This window comes from Xyrauchen texanus, chromosome 31, assembly GCF_025860055.1.
Source record: "Xyrauchen texanus isolate HMW12.3.18 chromosome 31, RBS_HiC_50CHRs, whole genome shotgun sequence".
NCBI lineage: Eukaryota > Metazoa > Chordata > Actinopteri > Cypriniformes > Catostomidae > Xyrauchen > Xyrauchen texanus.
In genome coordinates, this window is record NC_068306.1 from 27,286,205 (window position 1) to 27,310,250 (window position 24,046).

At 36.7% G+C, this 24,046-nt stretch overlaps 1 protein-coding gene across 1 annotated transcript in view; it reads left to right on the forward strand.

Moving 5' to 3' along the window:
- Window positions 1–1,449: 1,449 nt before the first annotated feature.
- LOC127625247 (lissencephaly-1 homolog B) overlaps window positions 1,450–24,046 on the forward strand; it is a 41,434-nt gene continuing 18,837 nt past the window's right edge. The window contains exons 1-2 of the mRNA XM_052100409.1: window positions 1,450–1,597; window positions 15,539–15,806. Of these exons, the coding sequence (XP_051956369.1) occupies window positions 15,775–15,806 (32 nt within the window). The 5' untranslated portion in view covers window positions 1,450–1,597; window positions 15,539–15,774. The remainder of the gene's footprint in view (window positions 1,598–15,538; window positions 15,807–24,046) is intronic.

Consider the following 24,046-nt stretch of genomic DNA (forward strand, 5'->3'; position numbering starts at 1 on the left):
TGCCAGTGAATTTCTATGGCATCTGCCGCTGTTTATGAATAATGCCAGTGAATTTCTATGGCATCTGCCGCTGTTTATTATGAATGATGCCAGTGAATTTCTACAGGCAACTGCCGCTGTTTATGAATGATGCCAGTGAATTTCTATGGCATCTGTCATTGTTTATGAATAATACCAGTGAATTTACACGGCAGCTGCTGCTGTTTAAGAATGATGCCAGTGAATTTCTATGGCATCTGCCGCTGTTTATGAATAATTCAAGTTAATTTATGAGGCATCTGCCCGTTTTTGGATGATGCCATTGAATTTACGAGGCATCTGCGACTGTTTATAAATCATGCCAGTGAATTTCTACAGCATCTGCCGCTGTTTATTAATAATGCCAGTGAATTTACGAGGCATCTGCCGCTGATATGAATGATGCCAGTGAATTTCTACAGCATCTGCCGCTGTTTATTAATAATGCCAGTGAATTTACGAGGCATCTGCCGCTGTTTATGGCTGATGCCAGTGAATTTACGAGGCATCTTCTCTTGGCCTATTTAAAGGGTCGTTCACCTCTGGCCACTGTCATTTTAACAATGTAATTAATGTCCATAACAGAAACATCTTTGCTCACAATAAGGGACTATCCTACTGATCTTATGAATGGTTAAAATGTTTGTTGGATGTTTGTTTAGCTATATATTGTTACTCAATAGCCTATTAAGACTTTGTTTGCTTTGAAGCAGATTTTATTCAATTAGATCAGTTCATTTCAATAGATTTGCTATGCAGTATTCTCAGTGATGACAGAATAACGTCTGTGATACATTAATTTTAAGAACTCACTGTAAGGGACTATCAAGCAATTATTATACAATTTAAAAAAAAATTAATGGGACATCCATTTCTTATTCCGCCATATTGGGCGTTTTAATTTCTCCCATTCATTTTAATAAAAGTGCTCCGTTTTGGGCTAAACAGTGTTTGGCTACCATTATCCGCCACCATCGTTTTTGGATTCAAATTTCTGTATGATAATTTAGTAGCCTTAGCATACACTAAAACAAAATATTAGATTGTCTTTACTTTTATTCTTTTTAATAACGGTTTACAGTACTAATACCATTTATTTTAGTAGGCTAACTATTACATTTTAGTGGAAACTTGGTTAACATGCTAATTTTGGTGTTGAAGTTGTCCCAGTTGTCGGGGAACTTTTTTCTTTATGGGCAACTATATACATTTTTTACAAATATTGATAATTTAAAAATCCATATTTTAAAACTATGGTAGTCCTAAATAACATAACTAAACCTACTGCTGCCGTTTTGACACAAAAACAAGTTCATAGAACCAACCTATTCCAAAAGCTCGCAAATGTAACTCATCCGCAGTCTCGGCTGAAGGTTGCTGTGACTCCTCAAGGCGGGCGCGCCCCCTGCAGCACCGTGCGCGTGTCCGTCCGTCATCAGTAGACGGTTATGCGGTGCAGAAATCAAGGAGAAACAGCGCTGACTGAGCCGGACTTTCAGAAGAGACATATCTCATTCGTTTTAAGTTTTTTTCCCCTGCTTTTGTGACCTGGCAGATGATAAACGCTTCATGTAAGAAGGTAAGGACACTCGGTATGTGTTGCTGGCTGCAGTCTGGTGAAAGTGAGTCGGTTTAAGTGAGTATGTGGCGGTGAAATTTGCACCGCCTGCCTGACTGACTCAAAATGGCGGACAGGCCGTTAGAGTAAAATAAGGGTGGGAATATCTGCGAGAGATGGAAACAAACGCGGGCTAATGTCATAACTTGCATACAAACGTAGACACGACGACAGTATTCATAACTAATTTACATAATTGTGTGACATTTGTTTCAGCCGGCCTGATTGCAGTGGTTTGACCCATACTAATGTTAGCTAACGTTAGCACCTACTCAGCACTAAAGTCGCTGAATAAGTAATAACAGCTTATGTCATTTGTTTCTTCGTGTATCCGAAAACTGTTTCGCAATTAAATAGCTGCAATTAAGCATTTAAAGGCATATTTAAATGGCCGGTGTCGGTAATATTTGGGATTGGGTGTGCCTATGATGGTTGAGGTGAGGCCGAAGCTGCTAAATGTCGATGCCGGTGGAGAACTGCATGTTTCCACTGTTGTTATGATGATAGTGTGCTATTCAAGTCTGTCAACAAGGGCGTGTGTGGTATTTCATGCTTTATTAATAGTCTAGCTGTTCATAATTTTGGCTTGCGAAAAAAATTGTCAACGTTGACAAGTTGTCGTGGTCCCACACTGTTTTGATTCAGTGTTCAAGATGGAGTGTTAATGGAATAATTATATAAGAATAAAGTGTAACTTCGTATATTCGTGAGTGCATTGCACGGACATTAATGAACACTGTCAGTTCCAGTAAGGTAACGCCACCTTTACATTTATGACAGGTTGAGATAACGTTAGACATACGCAGCAAGATCATTCAGCAGTCATCACTCTCGCTCATAGTCGTGGGCGTGTCCTTACCATGTTTAATGATGATTATTTATCCGCCCTAATTAGTTTGGATTTCTTGGCCCAATCTGGTCTTCCATCGGATGTCATTGCTGGTGACGTCATCAATGCAATTTAATTCTGAACGATGCGATTCTGTACCGGCATAGCCTAATTGGCCTGAGAATGACATTTGACACATTTCTTTTCTAACGGTTTTACAAGCTCACTGACACATCTCATTGTTTAACACATTTGCATTCATGTAGTACCATAACTGCAGCGCTCTGCAAAATGTTTTAGATCAATACACATTTAATCACTGTATTTGAAGCTGAAGGCATAAAAACTTAACAGAGTAGGTCTAGACCAGGGGTCTGCAACCTTTTTGACATGGAGTGCCATTTTCTATTTTCCTGGTCAGTGGCATTTATTTTTCATTACAAATGAAGAACTGATATTATCAGCATAGCAGTTTGAGTGGAAAAATTTGTACAAAACCCAATGATTTTGATATAGTCATGATCCTGCATGTGAATGTTCACAGAGCATCATGTGAAAGTGCTTTAATGAAAGAGAACCTGTCTTTTTGTACAAAATTAGTTTTAACCCAGTTATTGTCACAAATTTGATTACTGATCGCATAATTGTGTGGTATCTTAAATATTTAATATATTATGTCTACTAGGGATGTGCGGACCGACTAATTTCACTGACATTCAAACAAAACTTTTGGAGTCAACTAGTCTAAAATGAAACCAATCTTCATAAAACAGTCCTAAAAATTGTGTTTATGCAACCCATTTCAAATACTTAATCTATTCCATATCTGACGCTAAATTCCGCTGAAAAGGGGCATTTACCTGCAACGTACTCGCTTTGCATTCTGATCATTATACATTAAATATAGAACATAACACGCAATCACATTTAGCAAATACAGGTTTATTTATTGAAAACAATATTAAGAATAGTGCAGTACCAATAGCGCAACCCAAATAGCCTGTTCTAAAGGAACAGGTAGACTAAGCCAAATCTACGAGAGAGAAAAAATTTGCTGGAAAGTTGCACGTATTTCACAACGTGCAGTCGTGCATCAGCCATTGATCTTATATGACAGCTGTTTGGTAAAGAACGTTAACCAATAACAGTTCCAATGTAAAAAAAAAAAAAAAAAGAAAAATTGGCCTGTGATGTAGCCTACAATAAACTTAATGTATTCTAAACATGACATGCACATCTTTGAAAATAGCCGCCTTAATCAGTAGATTGAAAAAATGGCATTCTTTGCCTAAAACAGTCATTTTCTAGCTTACTTAAAAGCATAGATTTTTTGATAAGTAAAATTAACACATCAACATGGTTCGGTGAAATCACGCTGGGTGATCACAAGGAAGCAAGGATTGGGAGGGGTAATTAGTGGCACACCAGCTACGGCGAGAGAGTAGATGACTATGTATTTATATAAATTCTGCACCTGCATTCTAATCTACATCTTAAAGTAATCCATCCTCATGATCACGCAGAATGGGAGGCTAAACAAAAAGTTAAAATGTGTCGAGACTGCAGTATACCCAACAGACCACACAATTTAGTGTGGACAAGCCATTCACACATCACGAGCCGGCAGCGTTTCACGTTCGGTTAATTGTGAGTAAACGTGCCTGTATTGCTTCGGTTGTGGATGACAGCCTACATTCCGAGTTTCATTTGTTTCTTTTTGCTTTCAGAACAACGCGTGATGTAATAAGGAAAACAACGCTGGCACATGTGCCATAGATTGCCGACCCCTGGTCTAGACACTGCTTCACCAAATCTATGAGAGTGGAGCTGAATGGTTATTGGATCTCATTAAGGCCACGTGTTTTGAGTCAAGTAATCTTGAATCTGGCTAACATTTCAGTGCACCACTGTTCCCTTGTATGTCATAAGCTTGGCTGATATGACCAAAATTGTAAATCAATATATAAGTAATTTTATATCACGATATGTGTCACGATATAGTAAATGTTTTGGGTAAACCAAGAAGCTGTATTATATAACCACATTGTAAAGTCTATATTTGGGTAATTCTGTCAGTGAGGTAAATACTTTAAGATATTTCCTCTTGTATAATTTTCTCTTTATTTGGAGCTTTGAAAATAGTCAAACAAAACAACTACTTTTCTTTAAAGCATTCTTACCATAATGCTAAATTTAATATTATAATAATATAAGTCTGATTCGTTTTTAACCAATATATTATAAACTTGCCTTAAGAAACTCGAGATCTACCCAAAGCAATACAACATAGAGAATGTTGAATAACTTAAGGTTAATAATAACAGAAAAATGTTACCACTAAGAAAGCATTCAGTGACCAGGGGCTATCACCATGCCTTTTTTGGTTGCGTGAGATATGTGAGAGCTGCATTTGGTGTAGCATTTGAGTGTAACTCAATAGCATTTACAATCATTAATGTCAAACCTGGCATGACTAGAATAAAAGATTTAACTTGTGTCAAAGGAGTGTTCCAGTTACAGCTTGTAGACAATTATTTTCCCAGTTAAGGGTATTTACCTTGACCCTTGTGTAAACTGAATTTTTTGGGCATTGAATTCTTACGCTAACAATGAGTAGCCCTTTAACAGGGAAGTATCACATTTGCACAAAAGCACTGAATAGTATATTGGTGTATAGCAGGCAGGACTTGATGAGATAATCTTGCTTATTTCACACATCGCCTAAAGAACTAGGGGCCTGTTTACACTGAAATCTTTTTTGCGACCATCTTGTTTCCTATGTAAACTTGCACTAGACTGACCTGTTTGTCCATTGTGCCACATTTTGTTGTGTTTTAGATATCGTGTGAGGTGTACAATTTTTTTTTTTATTATTTTGATTATCGATTATTTATTTGACTTGTCTAATAAAAAAGTGAAATTTTATTTCCTGTGTTTTATTAAAATGTGTTCATTAAAAAAAAAACTAATGATTATGGGTGTAATTATTTATATGATTCGTATGAAAACAATGCAACGAAACATAGTCAAAACAGTTCCTTAACTTATAAAACTTAACAAAAAGTTCTGTTTATTAAAGTGCAAAATTATGGAGTGGGAAAGAAAATCTGCCCAGCAGAGGGTAATGGTGACACCAGAATAGAACTATTAATAATTCTGAAAATCCAATTATATTAGACACATAGGGTTGCACATTGACACTTTACTTGTTCTGTAAAACAAAATGTAGGCCATACATCTACTTAAGTTTACTAGTGAAATCAGACATCATGTTTGATATTATCAGGACTATTAAATATTCTCCATGTCGTTATTAAGCTGTATATACAGTATTTTATTAGTAAAATCAATCATCTACAGCCATGGCCAAAAGTATTGGCAGTAGTGTTGTCACGGTACCAAAATTTCAGTAGTCGGTACCGATACCAGTTACATTTCACGGTTCTCGATACCAATTTAGATACCACAGCAAAAATATGATTGTGCTATTGAACACACCAGTTTAGTTATTTTTAATAATTATAGTTTAATAATTATTATTATTTTCCAAAAAAAATTTTTAAGTTTAATTTAATTTCATCATCAAAATGGTGTCTAACAATACATTCTTAAAACTTTTAACAAGGGAACATAAACATTTTTAACATGTCATTCCTTTTTTTTTTTTTTTTTTGCCAAACTTTTATTCAACAGATGTCTTGCTTGTGATACTTTAATTATTATTATTATAGAGAATATTAAATTTTACTATAAAGTTGTAATATATATATTTTTTTCAATTTCAGGCATCGAGATTTTATTTTGAATCATGCTTTTATTATGACTAGTTTTTTGCCGTATGCTTCACTTTTCTGGATAAACGGTTTGCAACACTGTGTGATCATTGAAGACTTTTAAGGCACGTCTGAAATTTCATCTTTTTAAACTTAAGTCTGATGAATGAAATGTAGGTCACAGTTTTGGAGTGTTTGTGTTTTAGATTACTGGTGTTTGTGTATGTGGTCTGTAAAGGGATTAAGGGAAAGGAGGCGGCGAGAACTGGCTTGACAATATAAATAATAGTTTAATGAAAAACTTAAACAAAAGACACAAACACATGACTGTCAGCTGCCCATAAAAATTCTCTCTCTCTGTTGCACCACCATCTGCAGTCGGCCTTTATTCCACTCGGAGGCTTAATTAGCCTGAGGGATCGGGTTGTTATAAAATGTTACGTTTTAAATTGTATTACTGTGACACACTTTGGTTATCTGTTGTTTTAAATGTGATATAAATAAAGCTGAGCTGAGATTAGATTAGATGCTGTGATTTTAATTATATAAATATATATTTTACATGATACACAATAGATAAGTACTCTGTCATCTCATACATCGTGAATGAATCTCAATGTTTGTGGAGTTTCTAGTGGATGAGAGGTTGGATTTATTTAACGTACACATCTCTTCCACTGTAGATTGCAGCCTTTATCGGTTTAATAAATCATAATAGGGCATGTCACGATTTTAATTTGATTAATTGTCCATTTCAGTGTAAAAGAAGTAACAGAGCACGCATTCAAAATAAGCCTGTGAGCATTTTAAAGCTGTCGTGTGCCAGTCATACTGTGCGCTGGTACAGGATGGATTCGGTGCTCGGTACTACCGATACTGCAGAAACACTGGTACCATTACATCTTTTTTGTTTTAGTATCGACTTGGTACCGAAGTACCGGTACTTTTGACAACACTAATTGGCAGTGACATCAATTTTGTGTTTCGCAAAATTTTCTGCTTCAGTTGGTGTGGTGTTTCGCATCGTTTCTAGATTATTGTGCAGAGTGATCAGATGCATTTTAAATAATTGCAAAAAGCTTCATTGGCTAAAAAAATTAACTATCACAAAAACCCCAAATTCACAGTTTTTTGGACCTGGGAAAGTGTGAACTAGTACTATTCAGGTAAAATAACTCTATCATTCTGATTGGATTATAAGAGTAGACTGATTGCTATAAAAGGAGGGAAGAAGTGCTTCCAATCATTGTGTTCTTGTTCGCTATGGTTACCTCTAAAGAAAGACGTGCAACCATCATCGCTTTGCATCAAAATGGCCTCACATGCAAAGAAATTGCTGCAAAGAATATTGCACCTGAAAGAACCATTTACCAGATCATCAGGAACTTCTAGGAGAGAGGGTCAACTGCAGTGAAGAAGTCTTCAGGATGTCCCAGAGTTTCCAGCAAGTGCCAGGACCGTCTCCTCCTGAGGAGTCAGCTACGCAATCGTGTCACCACCAGTGCAGAGCTTGCTCAATATTGGCAGCAGGTTGGTGTGAGTGCATCTGCACACACAGTGAGGTGAAGACTTTTGGACAGTGGGCTTGTGTTAAGAAGGGCAGCAAAGAAGCCACTTCTCTCCAAGATAAACTTCAAGGACAGACTGAAATTCTGCGGGAAGTACAAGAAATGGACAGCAGAAGACTGGTGCAAAGTTATTTTCTCTGATGAAGCCGTTTGGGACTCTAAAAACTGTTTGGGACATCTCGAAAATCGATAGTCTGGAGAAGAAAAGGTGTTCTTCTATGAGTTGCATGAATGTACCGATTTAACGGTGAGAGATTGAAACTGCACCTGACTGATGCACACACTGTCGCGGGGAAGCTCATCCCTCGAGCGCACGCTGCAGCTAGATTATAACGTGATAGTTATTGAATCATAATATATGTCACTGTGCATTTCTTATTGTGAAGAAAATTGGTAATATGCCGCTTTATTAATAAGAGGTTTTTTTTTTTTTTTTGTGAGTTAAAGATGGATGGAATTGAACAAAAAGGTGAGAGAGGGTAGTCTTTGCCCCATTATATACGGCAACAAAATTATTTGTATTTTTTATTTTTTTTGGGCTTTAAGCTGTCTCCATCTTCCAAAGGCATCTCCAATATTAATCCTTGTTTTACTACGCCTCTGGTCATTGTAGTTTTTAGACAGATGGCGAGGCTTTTTAGGTCAGGTGGAATCTGTTATCTCTGATCAAGTTTGTGTGCCGGGTTCCATGGCTGAAGCACGCAGTGTTGTTTGCCTGCATACTTGTTCAAATCGGCGGTATCAAATTACTATTGGTGTGTGGGCAGTGGGTGGGATCACACAGGCCAAAACATAAACAAAAATTCCGGCCCGGAATGGAGACTTCAAAATAGAATATACTTGCAGTAGCATTGTTATCAGAGAAGCCAGTATTTCAACTTGGCATGTTTCCTAATTCTCTAATGATGTATTATGGTCATTTTATTATTTGGTACAGTAAAAATCTTATAGCACCTTTAAAGCAACTTTTTTTCAGCAGCTATACTGTAGAAGAAAATTATTGTTATCTGAGAATGTTGAAAATAATATTAAAAATACAAATATTTAAAATATCTAAAAATCCTTTAAAAAAGATGTATTCACCTGAGAAGCAGTATAAGATATATAGACTTGCTTTTAGAGAATAGATCTTGACTATAAGAAGTATATTTTGTCTTTACTGCACTTGCAGAAGTATAACCAAGTGATACAATACACTTATATACAAAATACACTTGCATTTAAGATACATTCTCTTAAAGCAAGTCTAAATATCTTATATGCTGCTTCTCAATTAAATATATCTTGTTTTAAGGATTTTTAGAAAAGACAAAAACACTTGATAAAAATTTAATTTGTTGTTGTGAATTTCTTTACTGTATGAAATTTGAAGTATTTTTTCCCATTAATTCAGTGAATGTCATTTAGAGGTATTTTATTTTTGTCCTCTTTTTTTTATTTTATTTTTATTTTTTATTTTTTTAGTAAGCGCATTTAATCCAACCTTTTAAGTCGGGCACAAGCTGAATAATTGGTTAAGAGCAAATGATTAATCGTTGCAATATTTGCAGAATAGTCGAATAATCATTCTAATAATAATTAGATTAATCGATTATCAAAATAATCGTTAGTTGCAGCCCTAATTGCGATTATGATGTTGCACAATTACTAAACTGCAAAGCACGGTTTAATACAAATTGTTATGCTTCCTTTCTCAGTTCTGATCAGGTTTGGTTGACGCATGTGCGCTCACATGCTCAGTGAAGTTTAACGGAGACTAACTTATGGTAATGACAAGCAGTTTTGCTCGTGCGACCCCACAAACACGTTTGGATGTTGTATTTTGGTTTTGTTATATGTAGCGCTAGGGCAGGGCGATATGGCCAAAAATATTATATAGATATAAATATTTAACACAATATACATTTCATACCATTAATTGGGGGGTGTGCATTCCACATGTTTGTTAGACCTCAAGAATTAATGTAAACATAACTTGTTTGTTTACAAGTAAACTCCAGGTGGTAAGCTACCTTTTAAAGTAGACTCTGTTTAATCCCACATTAGTTTTGTTACGTATTTTCACAAATTTCTTCATCTTCAGTGGACATTTGACTCCACTGAAAGACTTTCTTGTTACACTCCACAGTCCAGCTCAGCAGATGGCAGTAATACACCATAAGCTGGATCGCCAAATGCACAAGTAAAATAAACACTTTCTTGCCCATGACAGCGCTATGGATCATCTTTTTTTTTTTACTAAATAGTAAATAAATTAACAGCAATGTTGTTGATGTTGGAGTTGTTGTTCTTGTGTTTACTCAGTAGCGGTATTGTTAGAGCTATCTTGTTCAGTACATAATGATGTCATATTAGCTGGATTGCTAGCTTGTGGTACAGAGCCTCATTGACTGTTTTATGGCAGCAGGGTGAGGTAACCGCTAGCTTGCTAATTCTTGCTAACAGGCTGATTTCATGACTTTGATTCAGTTAGCTAGTTGTGTGTATCATTTTGCGGAACTGCTTGCATTTTTAGCAAGACGTACCTGATCCAATTATCTAGATGTAGAACAGAGGTTTTCAATTGGTGAGGCGCGCCTCCCGCGCCAGAGAGCATGGGTGCGTACGGTCATTAAAATCCTGGAAATGTCATGGAATTTAGAATTTAGAAAACAAGTTAACACTGAATGTTTTGGAAAAGTCATGTCATTTTCTAAAAAACATTTTCAGCAGTACAAGTGTGCTAATAATTACGTGAATAAGCGCTACTCAGAGCCTGCGTGGAGCAGCAGTATGCAAAATGCATTGCAACTGAGTAGATTGTGAATATGCGTAGCACCATGCTTTGTCTCATTTGGCACCTCATTAACGGCTGAAAAGTTTGCTCACGATTGCTCAAGTTCATATGGATAGTGTACAAGGAATTAGTATATTTCATATTTACATTTATTGTTTGAATGCATTAAGGCTTTAAATGTTTGTATGTAATAACTTGCAATGTTAATTAAGCTTATGGGAATGTTTGCTTGTGAGTCTGAGCAGTGTTATGACTGGGGGACCCCGAGGCATTCCCAGGCCAGTGTGGAGATGTAATCTCTCCACCTAGTCCTGGGTCTTCCCTGAGGCCTCCTCCCAGCTGGACGTTCCTGAAACACCTCCCTAGGGAGGTGCCCCGGGGGCATCCTTACCAGATGCCCAAACCACCTCAACTGGCTCCTTTCGACACAAAGGAGCAGCGGCTCTACTCCAAGCTGAGAACCATGGCCTCAGATTTAGAGGTGCTAATCCTCATCCCAGCTGCTTCACACTCGACTGCCAAGCCAACCAGTGAGAGCTGAAGGGCACGGACCAATGATGACACGAAGACACAGCTCTCGCTTTAGACATACAGGGATTGGATTGCCCTAATAAGGGACCCACCCCGTACTCCTGCAGCACTTCCCACAGTATCTCCTGGCGGACCCGGTCATACGCCTTCTCCAGATCCACAAAACACATGTAGACTGGGTAAAAATGGGTAAAATCCCATTTACCAAATGGGTAAAAATCACTTCCATATTGGATTACGTTAAGCAGAAAAAGAAAAATATCAGATAGCCGATTTTGCCTCTTCATTTTCATCATCCCTACGTCAGTGGGAACAATGAGTAACTTTTTGATGCGCACAGGTGATCGATGCGGGGCTGCACAGTAAAAAAAAAAAAGGAATAAAAGTAAATCCTCCTCCAGCAGGGTCAAAGCGAAAAACACACTCTCACATAAAAAAGGGTAGGTGAAGGGGGATGAGGATTTTATAGCAAAGCGATCCATTTTGCAACACGCATATGCATTACAGGCACTTTAACACGCAAGCTAGCAGGACGGATGTGTACAGACGTGAACCGTTATCAGGGTTCATACACATTTTTACCAAACATTTTCCATGACTGGTAAAAATGTGTGTGAACCCTGATAACGGTTCAAGTCAAACAACACCAATCATTTTCTATTTTTTTTTTTTTTTACTGTGCAGCCCCGCATCGATCACCTGTGCGCATCAAAAAGTTACTCATTGTTCCCACTGATGTAGGGATGATGAAAATGAAGAGGCAAAATCGGCTATCTGATATTTTTCTTTTTCTTTTTCTTTTTTTGCTTAACGTAATCCAATATGGAAGTGATTTTTACCCATTTGATTCTGTGACAAAACAGTGCTGCCCATAGCTGATGTTGTTTTATGTCTGATGTTTATGTTTTCAAAGTTGATAGTTGATGGCTGTCTTCAAGTTCTCTAGGGGGAGGCTCACTTTAACCCAATTTGAAAACCCCTGATGTAGAACATAGGCAAAACATTTAACAGAAAATCAGCTCTAATCTATGTAACATCTCAAAAACATGAATAACCAACACTCCTGGAAACAAAATAAACAATTTGATTAAAAAAAGTCTTTCTATAGCTTGGTATTATTTAAAATTTCACAACATAGTCCTACTTTCCACATTTGTGGATGTCAATTTTTAGGAAAACGAATTGCGCTAGAATTATTATATATTTTTTTTTATTAGGTGCTACCTGACACAAATAAAAAAAACGAACCTTGAACTTTCCCACATATTGTTCTTTCTGATTCTTAAAAAAAAACGATCTATTCAAAACTAACACAAACAAATTAATCAAGTAATTTGTTGTCTTTTTGTTTGGCAAGTGTACATGGAAACCGTGGTGTCGTGAAGTTGATTGACAGCGCATCTGCCTCACTTGATCTCGCGGAGGAAAAAGTGCCAATCAAATGAAAGTGAAAGACAGTCCCGGCCAGTGCAACAGCGTGGAAGTGTGGACTGAAGAGGGTGCATTTACTCTTATTCAGGAAATTATTGCACATTATCAAAGTATAATATAACATTTTAACATTGCCGTTCATATTTCAGCAGCGGGGTATGCACTTATAGGGTATATATAAATGCTTATAGGGGAACACTGCATGTACCAGGTGAGCTGATGAAAACATTGCCTTTATATGGCCTATCATTCTGAATAGCTCCAGCTATTTATGGTTAAAAGAGTATAGCTTGGTTATGTAGGCCTTAGGGCTGGGCGATATATAAACAAATATTTTGGCGATAATTGCCTTAAAAAATGTCACGATATCCGATAACATAGTCAACCCCCCTGCCGAGGGTCTGTGAATTTTTTGCTTGTTTTTGGTTTAAAAATTATATTCATTTATTGAAACATGAAAACATAAATTAATTTCATATTGCACTTTAAACTAAACTAAAAAAGCAATACAATAATAAAGTGACCAAAAAATCTTTAAAGTGACCAAAAATTTAACCATCTCCCCAAATCCAAACATTTACTGTACACAATGGCTTCATTTGCCATCTGTCAACACATGTGGAAAAACAAATGGAAAATTACTAATAGCCTACAGATTAAGAACTAAAGTCAATAATAAAAATAAATAAGCCTAATAAATTCCCTTGTGTTCCCAAATTAATGCTGCTAAATGTGTGTTCTTATCGAATTTGTGTTTGTATTGCGTTTTGGTAATACAGTTAATACTGCCTAAAGAAAAGAAAATAATAATAAAAAAGGTGAACTTGTCTTGCATTACTTTGTTTTAATTAATTTTGCCTTTTTTTTATATAAATATATTACTGAACCTGCAAAGTTGCATTCACAATGCATGTTACCCATGTGGAAATAAAGTGAACTAAACTCACATCACCTCCTGAGATGATAGGAGATAATTTGCAGCATTCTCATAGATGACATTATTCTTGCAAACAGCTTTCAGATGAATGAAATGGAGAGAAAAATAGTGAAAACTCTTTACATGTGCTTGTTCCACATTACCAGCTCGTGCTGCACGCTTTTGAACAAACAGCAAATCGGTCGAATTTTTTGCTTTATTGATTTTGCTGTTAAGATGTTATTCATTTATTGAAATACAAAAGACATTTCTAAATTCAAATTGCACTTTAAACCAAAAAAGCAATAAAATAAAGAAGTGATCAAAAAAATCTAATTTAACCACCTCCCCAAATCCAAACATTTACAGTCTCCAATGGCTCCATTTGCATTACATAGGAATCCACAATGCATGCCAACCGTGAGGAAATAAAGCGAATTCAGCTCACATCACCTCCCAATATGATCAGAGATAATTTGCAGCATTATTTTAGACAACATTATTCTTGCAAACCGTTTTCACACACTTGTGCTTGTTCCACATGACAGATTCGTGCTGCACGCCTCTGAGCAAACAGTAAAGCAGACACAAGCATTGACTGCTTTTTTTTTTTTTGTGTTCTTAAAAATATAATAGTGTATTTCTTCAAGCACGTGTCTTTGTGACTAACAGCATTTATTGTCATGTGTCACTCCGAGACGTCTTGCGGTCGCCCACCTGTTGCAGGTAGATGAGCAAAATTACCAACACATGAAATACATTTGGACGAGGAGCTTGTGAACTGGATTGAGCCTCATCGTATTTTGTGGGTGACAGATACTAGTTTCACACCCTGGCCACTGTTTAATATATTTGGCGACTTCCCAGATCCATGGTTTTGCCATTTCCCTATATTGTTGATCATCGTCTGTTCGCAATCAGCATCGGGATCTTTGGAAGACATCGTCAATATCCAATTACATCATCATATCACCCAGCCCTAGTAGGCCTGTCTTTTGATTACCATAGTTAACAGTCCTGATCTGCTAATGGGATTAAAGATTGTCCATAAAACCTCATGGCTGCGGAAATATGATGTAATGTTTTGCTGAGTGCTTGCTTTATTTTTTGTCTGAATATATAAGGTAAGGTTCAGGGTGAGGCTCATTTCCCATTCTACTTGGTGATGCTCATTATTGTGTGACCTAAAGCATGATTGACAGGGTTCACAGAGTCATGAGAAATTTTCCTTAGCTCAGGCTATGAAGGCCAACTTCAGTTTTAAATTGACTGTAACAAGATGCACAGGAACTGGACAGCAAAAGCATCCAAGTCAAAATGTTGTGGAAGTGCTAATTATTTTATGAATAGTAAAGTCATTTTGATTTGCCTAATGCTTTTCATATTACACATTGATTCAAAGCAGCTTTACAGGAAATCATGCATTAACAAAAAAAATAAAAGAAAAAAAATAAACTAATATCTCTAAAGTCTTAGCGTGATCATTGTGTAGTTTGATTAAACATGATTGTAAATTATGTATAAAAATTTAATAAATATTGTATTTAGATCCCCTGTGAGCAAGCTGAATTATTTATATAAAAATAATTAACACAAAACTCCATAAGAATAGCTTTAGAAATGTATTCTCCCAGTCCGAAACATCCCCACATGTCTAGATTTCTTTCGCTGAAGGCCAGATTAGATATTTGTCACCTGCGTCAAGCTATTTCAGTGTGCACCACACAGAATACAGTAGATATTTTTGGGCCGTCAAAACCAACTGAAAGGATTATGAAGTCTCGTCTCAGTCAACCCATCCCACTACTCTTCACTCGTCTGGATGACTGTTTTACTGTGCACAAGGGCAGAAGAGCAGCTGAACAAATTGGTTGACTGAGTGTAAGTTGGAGTATGTGCAAAAATGCTAGCCGATGAGTAATTACTTTGTTTTATTGTGTTTAGAAAGGTTTATTGTCTGGCTTAAATGACTCAGGGCAATTTGGACTTCAATCAGGTCAAGGCCAGATTTGTTGCCACTTCACTTTTGGTTGTGGTTCTTTCTCTAATTAATTAAAAAAATTCCTTTCTCTTTCTAGATGGCAAGTGGATCAGACTGTTGATAGTTCCAGTGGGTCATCGGTTTTGCTCTGGTCTGGTGTGTCGTTGTGGAAGAAGAGTCTGAGCCACAAGCTGAAGGTGTTTCAAACAGCGTAATTTTGAGCAAGACATTGTGTGTCATCTCCTTCCACAGTCCGTCCTGCTGAGGAGCAGCTCGGGACAACTTGACAGCTTCCTGCTTGGGGCAAAGACAGCACCCCACCCCCCTGCCAAAATGGTGCTGTCACAGAGGCAACGAGATGAATTGTGAGTCCATGTCTTCATTTGTGCAACTGCAAACACTCACTCAAAACATGCTGTCATGGGCCGCTATCACTTCTATAACTATTAGATAAGGCAATTATTCTGAGGATCATTAAGGGGATAGTTCACTCCAAAATGAATATTCTGTATGTGTAAACACACCATTTGCAGAAATCTATTCTGTTATAATATTAAATAATCTCATCACATGGTAACAGGCTGCTGAGGGCAGTAAATCAAATAAGAATTGCATTTCCAAATATTTCTTCCTTAAAAGTAATAAAAGATTTTGGAACCATTCAGAAACCAGAATCGTTAAGAGGAATCGGAATAGTTTAATTGTGTACAATTCCCATCACTGCACATAATTAATTTATTCTTTAGCATTGATTGGGTGATTCAGACATTCTTCTTGACTCAATCTGCAGTCTATGCAGTGCTGTGCATCAGCTCAGTGCAGAAATATCTAGTAAAGTGAACGGCTACCTGTGCCTCGGGGTGCTTCCTACGACAGCTAGTTAGCTTGAATATTTCATAAAGCCTCCTGACTGAGGATTGGAGGATGCGTTTATAATTGCATGACCATCCTTCTGCAATCTTCATGCTTCAGATGGCACAAGGAGTCACTGGGTAGTCTTGGGTGCACTGGAACCTGTGACTTACCCCACACTCATATTTAAACAATGGTAGTGTTTAAGAAACTTTTTGTATCAAAGAAGAAATGTTTGGTTTTGTAGAGGCTAGGCCTAAATATAGGTGAAAGTGCAATTTCATCAAGTCAGCTAAATATTTGACATGCACATATAGATGTTAATCATTGTTGCCTGGCTGTTTTGTTTGGAATGATAGTGATTGCTTAGAATCACAGCACATTGAATGTAGATGCAGAACCCTTCATACATATAGGAGACTACAAACGTGGCAGTCCCATAGACATTCCATGGGCGGTACACTGGCGAGGAGACCAGAAGCCATTTTTCTTAATGGATGGCTACGTAGGAGATGCTTCATTGCTCTAAATAAACTGCTTTTGTGAGGAAACAGTTAATAGTTTAATGAGTTGACCGCCTGTTAGGGCTGGGCGATAAAGCCAAAATTGTTATCACGGTAATCTTTTTCATATTGTTCGATATTGATATTTATCACGATATACATTTATACATTGCACTTTCTTTTTTTTATTTCGAAGTTGACAGAAGAAAAGAAGAAAAAATGTATTCTAAACAGTCAAAATAGTCTCTACAAATCTGCACAGGGGGTCCAGATACGGCCAAAGCAGTGGGGTCTATGGGATCTGTGGGATCTTTTACCAATTTTACCGTCTTTTTACCGTTTATCAATTGAAAATGAATGTTAAAAGATCATCTGTTTGTTCTGAAGCATAGTTACAGCAGTCCAGTATTTGTTGGAATATTTTTACATTAAAATTAAATATTTTTAAATAATTAAATATTTTTTATATTTCTTTAGATTCAGATACCCAATTAGAGCCCTTGTGACTGTGGAATGATGCTGAATGTGGGTTATGGGGTGTCCCGAGATAAAATTTAGAAAACGTTTTTTTTTTTTTTAATTTAAAAAACATTTCTATATTTTCATTAAATTGACAAAAACTAGTCTACCAACTAGTAATTTTAGTCTTTCCTTATCCATTCCAGACATCTAATTCATTTTCACAAAATTGGAACAGAAATCGATTTGTTTATTATTAAAGACTCGTAACATGCTGATAAAGATACGTTTAGCAGGGAAAAACGTTTTGGTCTAAAAGGTGATTTGAAACCACGTTAACTCATGCGGCGCTTCATGTCTATACACATGCAGGGAAAAGAGGCAACTCATGCGGAACGGAACAGGGCAGAAATGATGCATGTTTGGTGCCAGGGAACAATATTCAAAATTACAGCGCAGAAATAGCAGAGCTGTTGTCCACATCACTTTTATTCTGTCGCGCTCTTCATTAGAGATGATGAGAGGGTGCAACCGTTGTCATGAAGTTTTGTGGTGCAGATGGAATCAATCCAGTGTCTGACGTAACCTAATTGTTAGCAAGGCAGCTAGCATTAGCATGTTCATCCGGTCTGACCCTACGTTACCACTGGCGCAATTCATTCCTATGAAAGCCGAGCGTCATGCTCGCAAGGTGGAGCGTAGGATTGGCAGCGGTGCGGAGCAAGCTCTCTCCTAGCGCTGTGAGCACCTTTGCGCAGATTTCGTCTGCCCCAGTGGAAACGCAGCCTGAGAAAGCCGAACTGCTTGTGTTTTATCGTTTTAGTTTTTCTTTATCGTGATATATATCGATATAGTTTTATTGCCCAGCCCTACTGCCTGTACACTAATCTTCAACATGTTTTGCACTAAATCCTTTTGGAATTAACTCTGGAACAAAATCCTTTTGGAATTTATCGTTTACAACGATAAAATTGCTGTTTTAAAAGAGAAGACACCGAAAATCTTCCGTCAGGTAGTTGTCAGTTTATGGCTCTCCCCATTAATTTGTATGGTATCCACAAACAGTTATTTAATGTCGTAATATGCTAGTTGACAGCTACGTCTGAAACCAAAGGTATCTGTCTTGTTGCCTCGCTGCCCTATCAGTCAATGTAGGTCATATAATAAAATGAGGGTATATGATTTCCTTTTCAGGCTTCAAAAATTTATGAATGACAGTCAAATAAAATTATAAAATAATTAAAATAATATTTTAATTATCAAAATGTCTAAATAACTAAAATATATCTCTCTTATTTGTCCGATTTACTTCTGATCCATTGGACTTTCAATGTTTTGTTTTCTTTTGCTTCTTTTGTAACCCAGCTAACCTGTATAGCTATTATATTATGTAATAGTAAAAAATGTCTGCCTTAAATTCTTCACTTTCACACATTATTTTAAGGCTCTCTGGTTAACTCACAAGCCCTTATTTCTCATGAAGGAAGACTTTGAGATTCTGTTTCTTGCGTTTGATCATCTCCACAGAAATAGTGCAGAGCATCTCCTCTGTCTCACTGCATGTTATAACACTGAATTAACCCACAATGATTACATGGCCGTAAAGTGAAACTGGAGCGCTTTGCGTTCACAAAACAAATCCGTTTATATTTTCGCAGGAGTTTTGCGCACGGCTCTGTAGAGCGCTCATCAGAGCGCTTGAGAAGTGGTTCATCTTCACACACTCTAAAGAGAGCTGCTGTTGCTTTTGCTTTTTCCTCCACGCTCACTGGCGAGTGAAATGTAAAATTTTACTTGCCAGTTGCTAATAACAGACGTTTTTAGTCACATAGTGCAAAATCTACTCGCATATGCGAGTGATTTACTCGCAATGTAGAGGGTTGCATGGATGATAAAGTAAACAGAAATGATGAAACGGCCAAATGACAAAATTAGATGACGCATGGTGTAAAGTTACATTAGCAGTGGTACTTTTAACATGGGGGCGATGAGGAAACATTTAGAAAATACATCTTAGTGAATACTACTAACAGAAACACGTGTTGTAATACTATATCATGTTTGGGTGGGGACAAAAAAATAAACAGGTGCCATCTTAACGAGTGCTCCGGGATGCTTTCACTTCAAGTGTACGGCTCTGATAAGCCATTTTCGATTAGCATATCTTACACAGCACCACATTGTTGGGTCTCCGGCTAAAATACTCCCATGTTTTAGATCACCAAGTTTTTTTTAGCTGCAGCTTGTTCTTCGGGGAATCCATGTTTAAACCGGTGCTGCCATTTTAATTATTCCAATGCGACGCACCAACGCATGTTATGCAAATCGACATGTTTCTGTAATTGATGATGTCGATTACATTGATGAATCGTCCACGCCCTTATTTCATTAGACAGGATGTGACATGAACATTGGATTCAGACGTGCCTTGATCCCCTTTTACCTCCATATACACCCTCCAGAGGCAGCATTTTCCTGGTTTCAGAAGCTACCTCCTCTCTCCAATGTTAAAAAAGGGTTGTTATATCTGTATAGAAGATCTCTGGTATAATGAATTTTGGTCACACACATGGCAATGCGGTCATACAGTGTTGTGAATTGGTATACAGACATTTGTTTTTACAATGTCAGCCTTTTTCAACTAATGAAAACCGTTTCTTCATAGGTATCAGTTATTTAATTATCCTCCTGAAAATCTAAATGAAAACACATTGTGAACATTCGTAATTTTATTTGTTAGCCCTATTAAAAAACGCAACAATGCTTTTAAGCCGTGTTGTACTGTAAATTACATGGTAGTTTGTAGTCACATTCTTTGAATATAAACACATGGACTGATTGGTCAGCAGTAGTGTATTTGGCACTCTAGTTAAATATCATCATATCGAATCTCTCTTTTCTTATTGTTTGTTTGTAATAAATACACATTTGATTATACAGTATAGTAACATTTATCATATACAGTATAGATATTGCTGAAGTGAAATTTCAACATTCGAAACAAATGCAGACATTATTTCAGTATTGAATGGTTTTTATTTGCATTTCATTCCATTTTGCACTGTGGCTGGTTCTGACGCTGTGTCCTTTAAGTTTATTGTTGGTCATTTGGTTTTATAGTGTATATACTACATACAATTAACCTTTATATTTGTTGCCATTATTGTGATTTTAAAAGGTAAAACCATAGGCGGTACAGTTGCATAGTGCGGCAGCTTTCATGATTACATGAAAAGGTTTATATTTAATCTTAATTATATTAATACAGAACAATAGCGTGAGGGTAGTTTACTTATATTTTTCCAAAACTCTGGGTGAATAATCTAAACGTCCAAATCTACTTAAATCTTTTGAAGTGTCACAACCCCCCACTACATTACTTTTGTCTGTGTTCACATGGGGGATGGTGTAGATAATAGACCACCTTTAATGGCAACCTCAAGCATTCGATTGTCATCAGAAAATTCCGTTATCTTACAACTTGAAGTAAAATGAACCCAGCTGACATGTAACATGCCTTTTTTTGTTGCATAAATACACATTTATTCACAAAATTAAACCTGGTTATAGGGATGAAATGGTTACCGGTTTCACGGTAAACCACGATAAAATTCCCAGACAGTTAATATTACCGTGTCACATTTAATTATCATTAAAACTGTGCACGATTATTGTGATTTGTAAAACTCGCGGCAAATGCTGTCCACACACACCCAGCTTGAGTCTGACGCATGGGCGCAGCATGCAACATTTTCATTGTTTTTTTTTAGCATGAAAACATGCTGGAAGGCAATGACCGTGCTCGAGAGAATTTCCAACCTTCTAAGAAGACCAAATCAGAAGTGTGGTTCTTATTTTATAAGAATGCTGTGGGAAAATTAGTAGAAGATGGTAACTCTGTCTGCAGAGCTTGCCAGAGGAAAGTCGCTGCGAAACGGGGCAACGCGTCCAATCTGGCGAGTCATCTTCGTGACAACCATCACTTTATAGTGCATGCAAGGCAAGTTAACTTAGCTTAGTGCATGAGTTTAGGAAAAGTATGAGGAAAAGTAAATGGTTAGAGACAATATTTAATTGGGTTGAAATAATTTCTTATCTCACTTGTTAAATAAACGCAAGCTTCCACAAAGAAATGTTTCTAGCAAGTGCATCGCTTTGGGCCAAGACAAACTAACAAGACAATAGCCTAGTTTCCATCCACTTTTTGCGCTATTTTGTTATCAACAAAGTGAAATTTGGCATCTTCTGCCTGTTTCCATTCAAATTCCATACAGAAATGTGTGTTTATCGCTAATTGTCCAGATGTCCCTAATTTTTTTCCTCCTAATTTTGGTAAAATGGGGAGAGTACTAAGAAAATTCATTGAAATTATCCAGCTAATTGTCATTTTAATTTCTCAAATAAAAGCAATCAGAAGATGAGGAATTACAATCAAAAGGGAACAGTTGCCCTTCTGATAGGACTGTAATATTGGTCCTGATGTTGCACCTATCGCAGATTGCCACCGGTTCTGACCCGAAAGTGAATAATTATGGCCCTGATCAAGTAATGGGGGGAAACTTTCGGCCTTCCTATAAGGACCATCCATCGATGTGTATATGTTGTGTGCACAGCTTTTAAAGAAAAATTGATGCGGTGTAATATCAGGTTTGACATTTATACATTCCTGATATTCAATAGGCTATTTTGAACAATCATATAATCTAAAGCATTGCCATCACAACTGCATTATGTCCCACAAATTTGTCCAGCAACTTTTAATGTCCAACTGAACTTGATTGTCATCTAAAACTAATTTAATGTCATAATGCAGTTTACATTTTCTGAAGCTCAGCAAATGCGATCCGAGATAATGGGGGTTAGATTTTGAAATATTGAACTCATTGGACAAATAGTTCTTGGGGAAAAAAAGTGGAGAACTTTCTGAAAATGTCATTCAGCTGACTTTTTTCATCTACAGAACAGGGTAAGGCTAATTCAAGTTTGTGGGGGGAATTGTTTTTTATTAAATTCTTTTTTCATTTGGAAATTTATTTAATTTTATACATGGAATTTTGCTGGCATTTTTTTCAAAAGTATAAACAATATTTTTTATAGAATTGGGCTATAAGTTAATGTCCCAAAAAATCACTCCTAGTATTGTGTATTTATTCATAATTTAAAACATCTTTGTGCACAGAAATTATATGTCTTTTTATATTATATTCCATGACTGCCGTCTATTATTTTGAATTGTGTGTAAAAGCAAATTTAATTTAAATTGCCGTAGTCATCTGTTTATTTATTAATTAATCACAAACAGTGGCCAATAATTTGTTCTCCTTGCACTTGTCGATGTGCATGATACAAGATATTTGTGTTGGCACTCCTGGAGTGTCATGTTTGAATCAAAGGGCTGGGTATTGTTAAAAAAAAAAAATTATATCGATAACGATATCTTGATTTCGATACGTTTTCAATACCAATTTTATGAAATCCGTTTTAACAAGATTACAAACATTACACATTGTCTCTAAAAAACTTTGGTTTTATTTTTTCAGTTTGTTGACTTTTTACAGACACAAAGACTCCTCTTCTGAGCCTTCTGGTCTCCTCATGCCAGGGTCGGCAGGGGCAGAGGCTATAACATTAATGTGAAGAGGAAAAAACTTTCTGCTCTTAAGTTTATTCCGTGCACTGTCAAGTGCTTCATCAGATTTGTCGTGTTTCCGGTCTTGGCAGCAATTATCTTGTCGCAAATATTACATCGCGCACTGTTGGCATCGAGCCTGGTGAAATGTAGCCACACTTTTGATCTTTTCCACATCTTTTACATCTATGGGGGTTGGGACGCATACACACTACAGCCTCACGTGTGAGCTGCGTCTCTGGGCGTAACCGGCATAAACTAGTGTTTTTCAATCACTGGCACTTTTAGATTTGGGCACATCTAGCATGCTACATGCTTATCACTGACATGACAAGATTAACCCCTTCGGTATCTAAATTTGGTACCGAACGACAAGACATTTTTTGATACTCGATTGTTTAGAGGCAATTCGGTCGATGCCTAAAATGTATTGAGCTCGATACCCAGCCCTAGAAGCACCGGATCTATATGCCTTTAAAATCAATCCATAATAACGTACAATAAATTGGCTTTCAAGGCTTTATACCTTGTCGTCGTGATTAACACAGGCTAACGATTGGGGCAAATTCTGTCATGTGACACTATATTTTTGTCTTAATGCCAATTTTCTCTTGGAAAAAGTGTTTCCAAACCAGTTGTTTGCGACATCTGATGTATCGACAAAGTTTTTGCGCAAGAGTAAAATTATTTCACAAAATATCCATGAATATAGTAAGAAGTACGTGCAACATTTAAGTGATGTACATTCATACCACTAATACACAGCTTTTCAAATAATTACGGGGACATGAAATAGTGATTTGAGATGAATGTTTTAAAATTTTACCTGTTCTTTAATTATTTTATAATCCATTGTAGTATAAACCTATAAATATTCCTAAAACACATAATACACTGTGTACACAAAATAGTTACTCTCAGGACCTTCAGGACAAAAATGTCCCCATCAAAACTGATTAAATCTCCAACATTTGATACCAGTGCCATTTAAAGCATAAAATCATGAATTCTATGATATAATGCTTTCATTAAAATTTTGATTTCATCAAAATTGAATTCTTAATATTTTCCACAAGATGGCGCCATTTGTCTCATGTTTAGCCTATGGAGCAAATTCATGCTTTTTTTTTCCCTATTTTCTGTTTGTTTTATTATAGAGCAC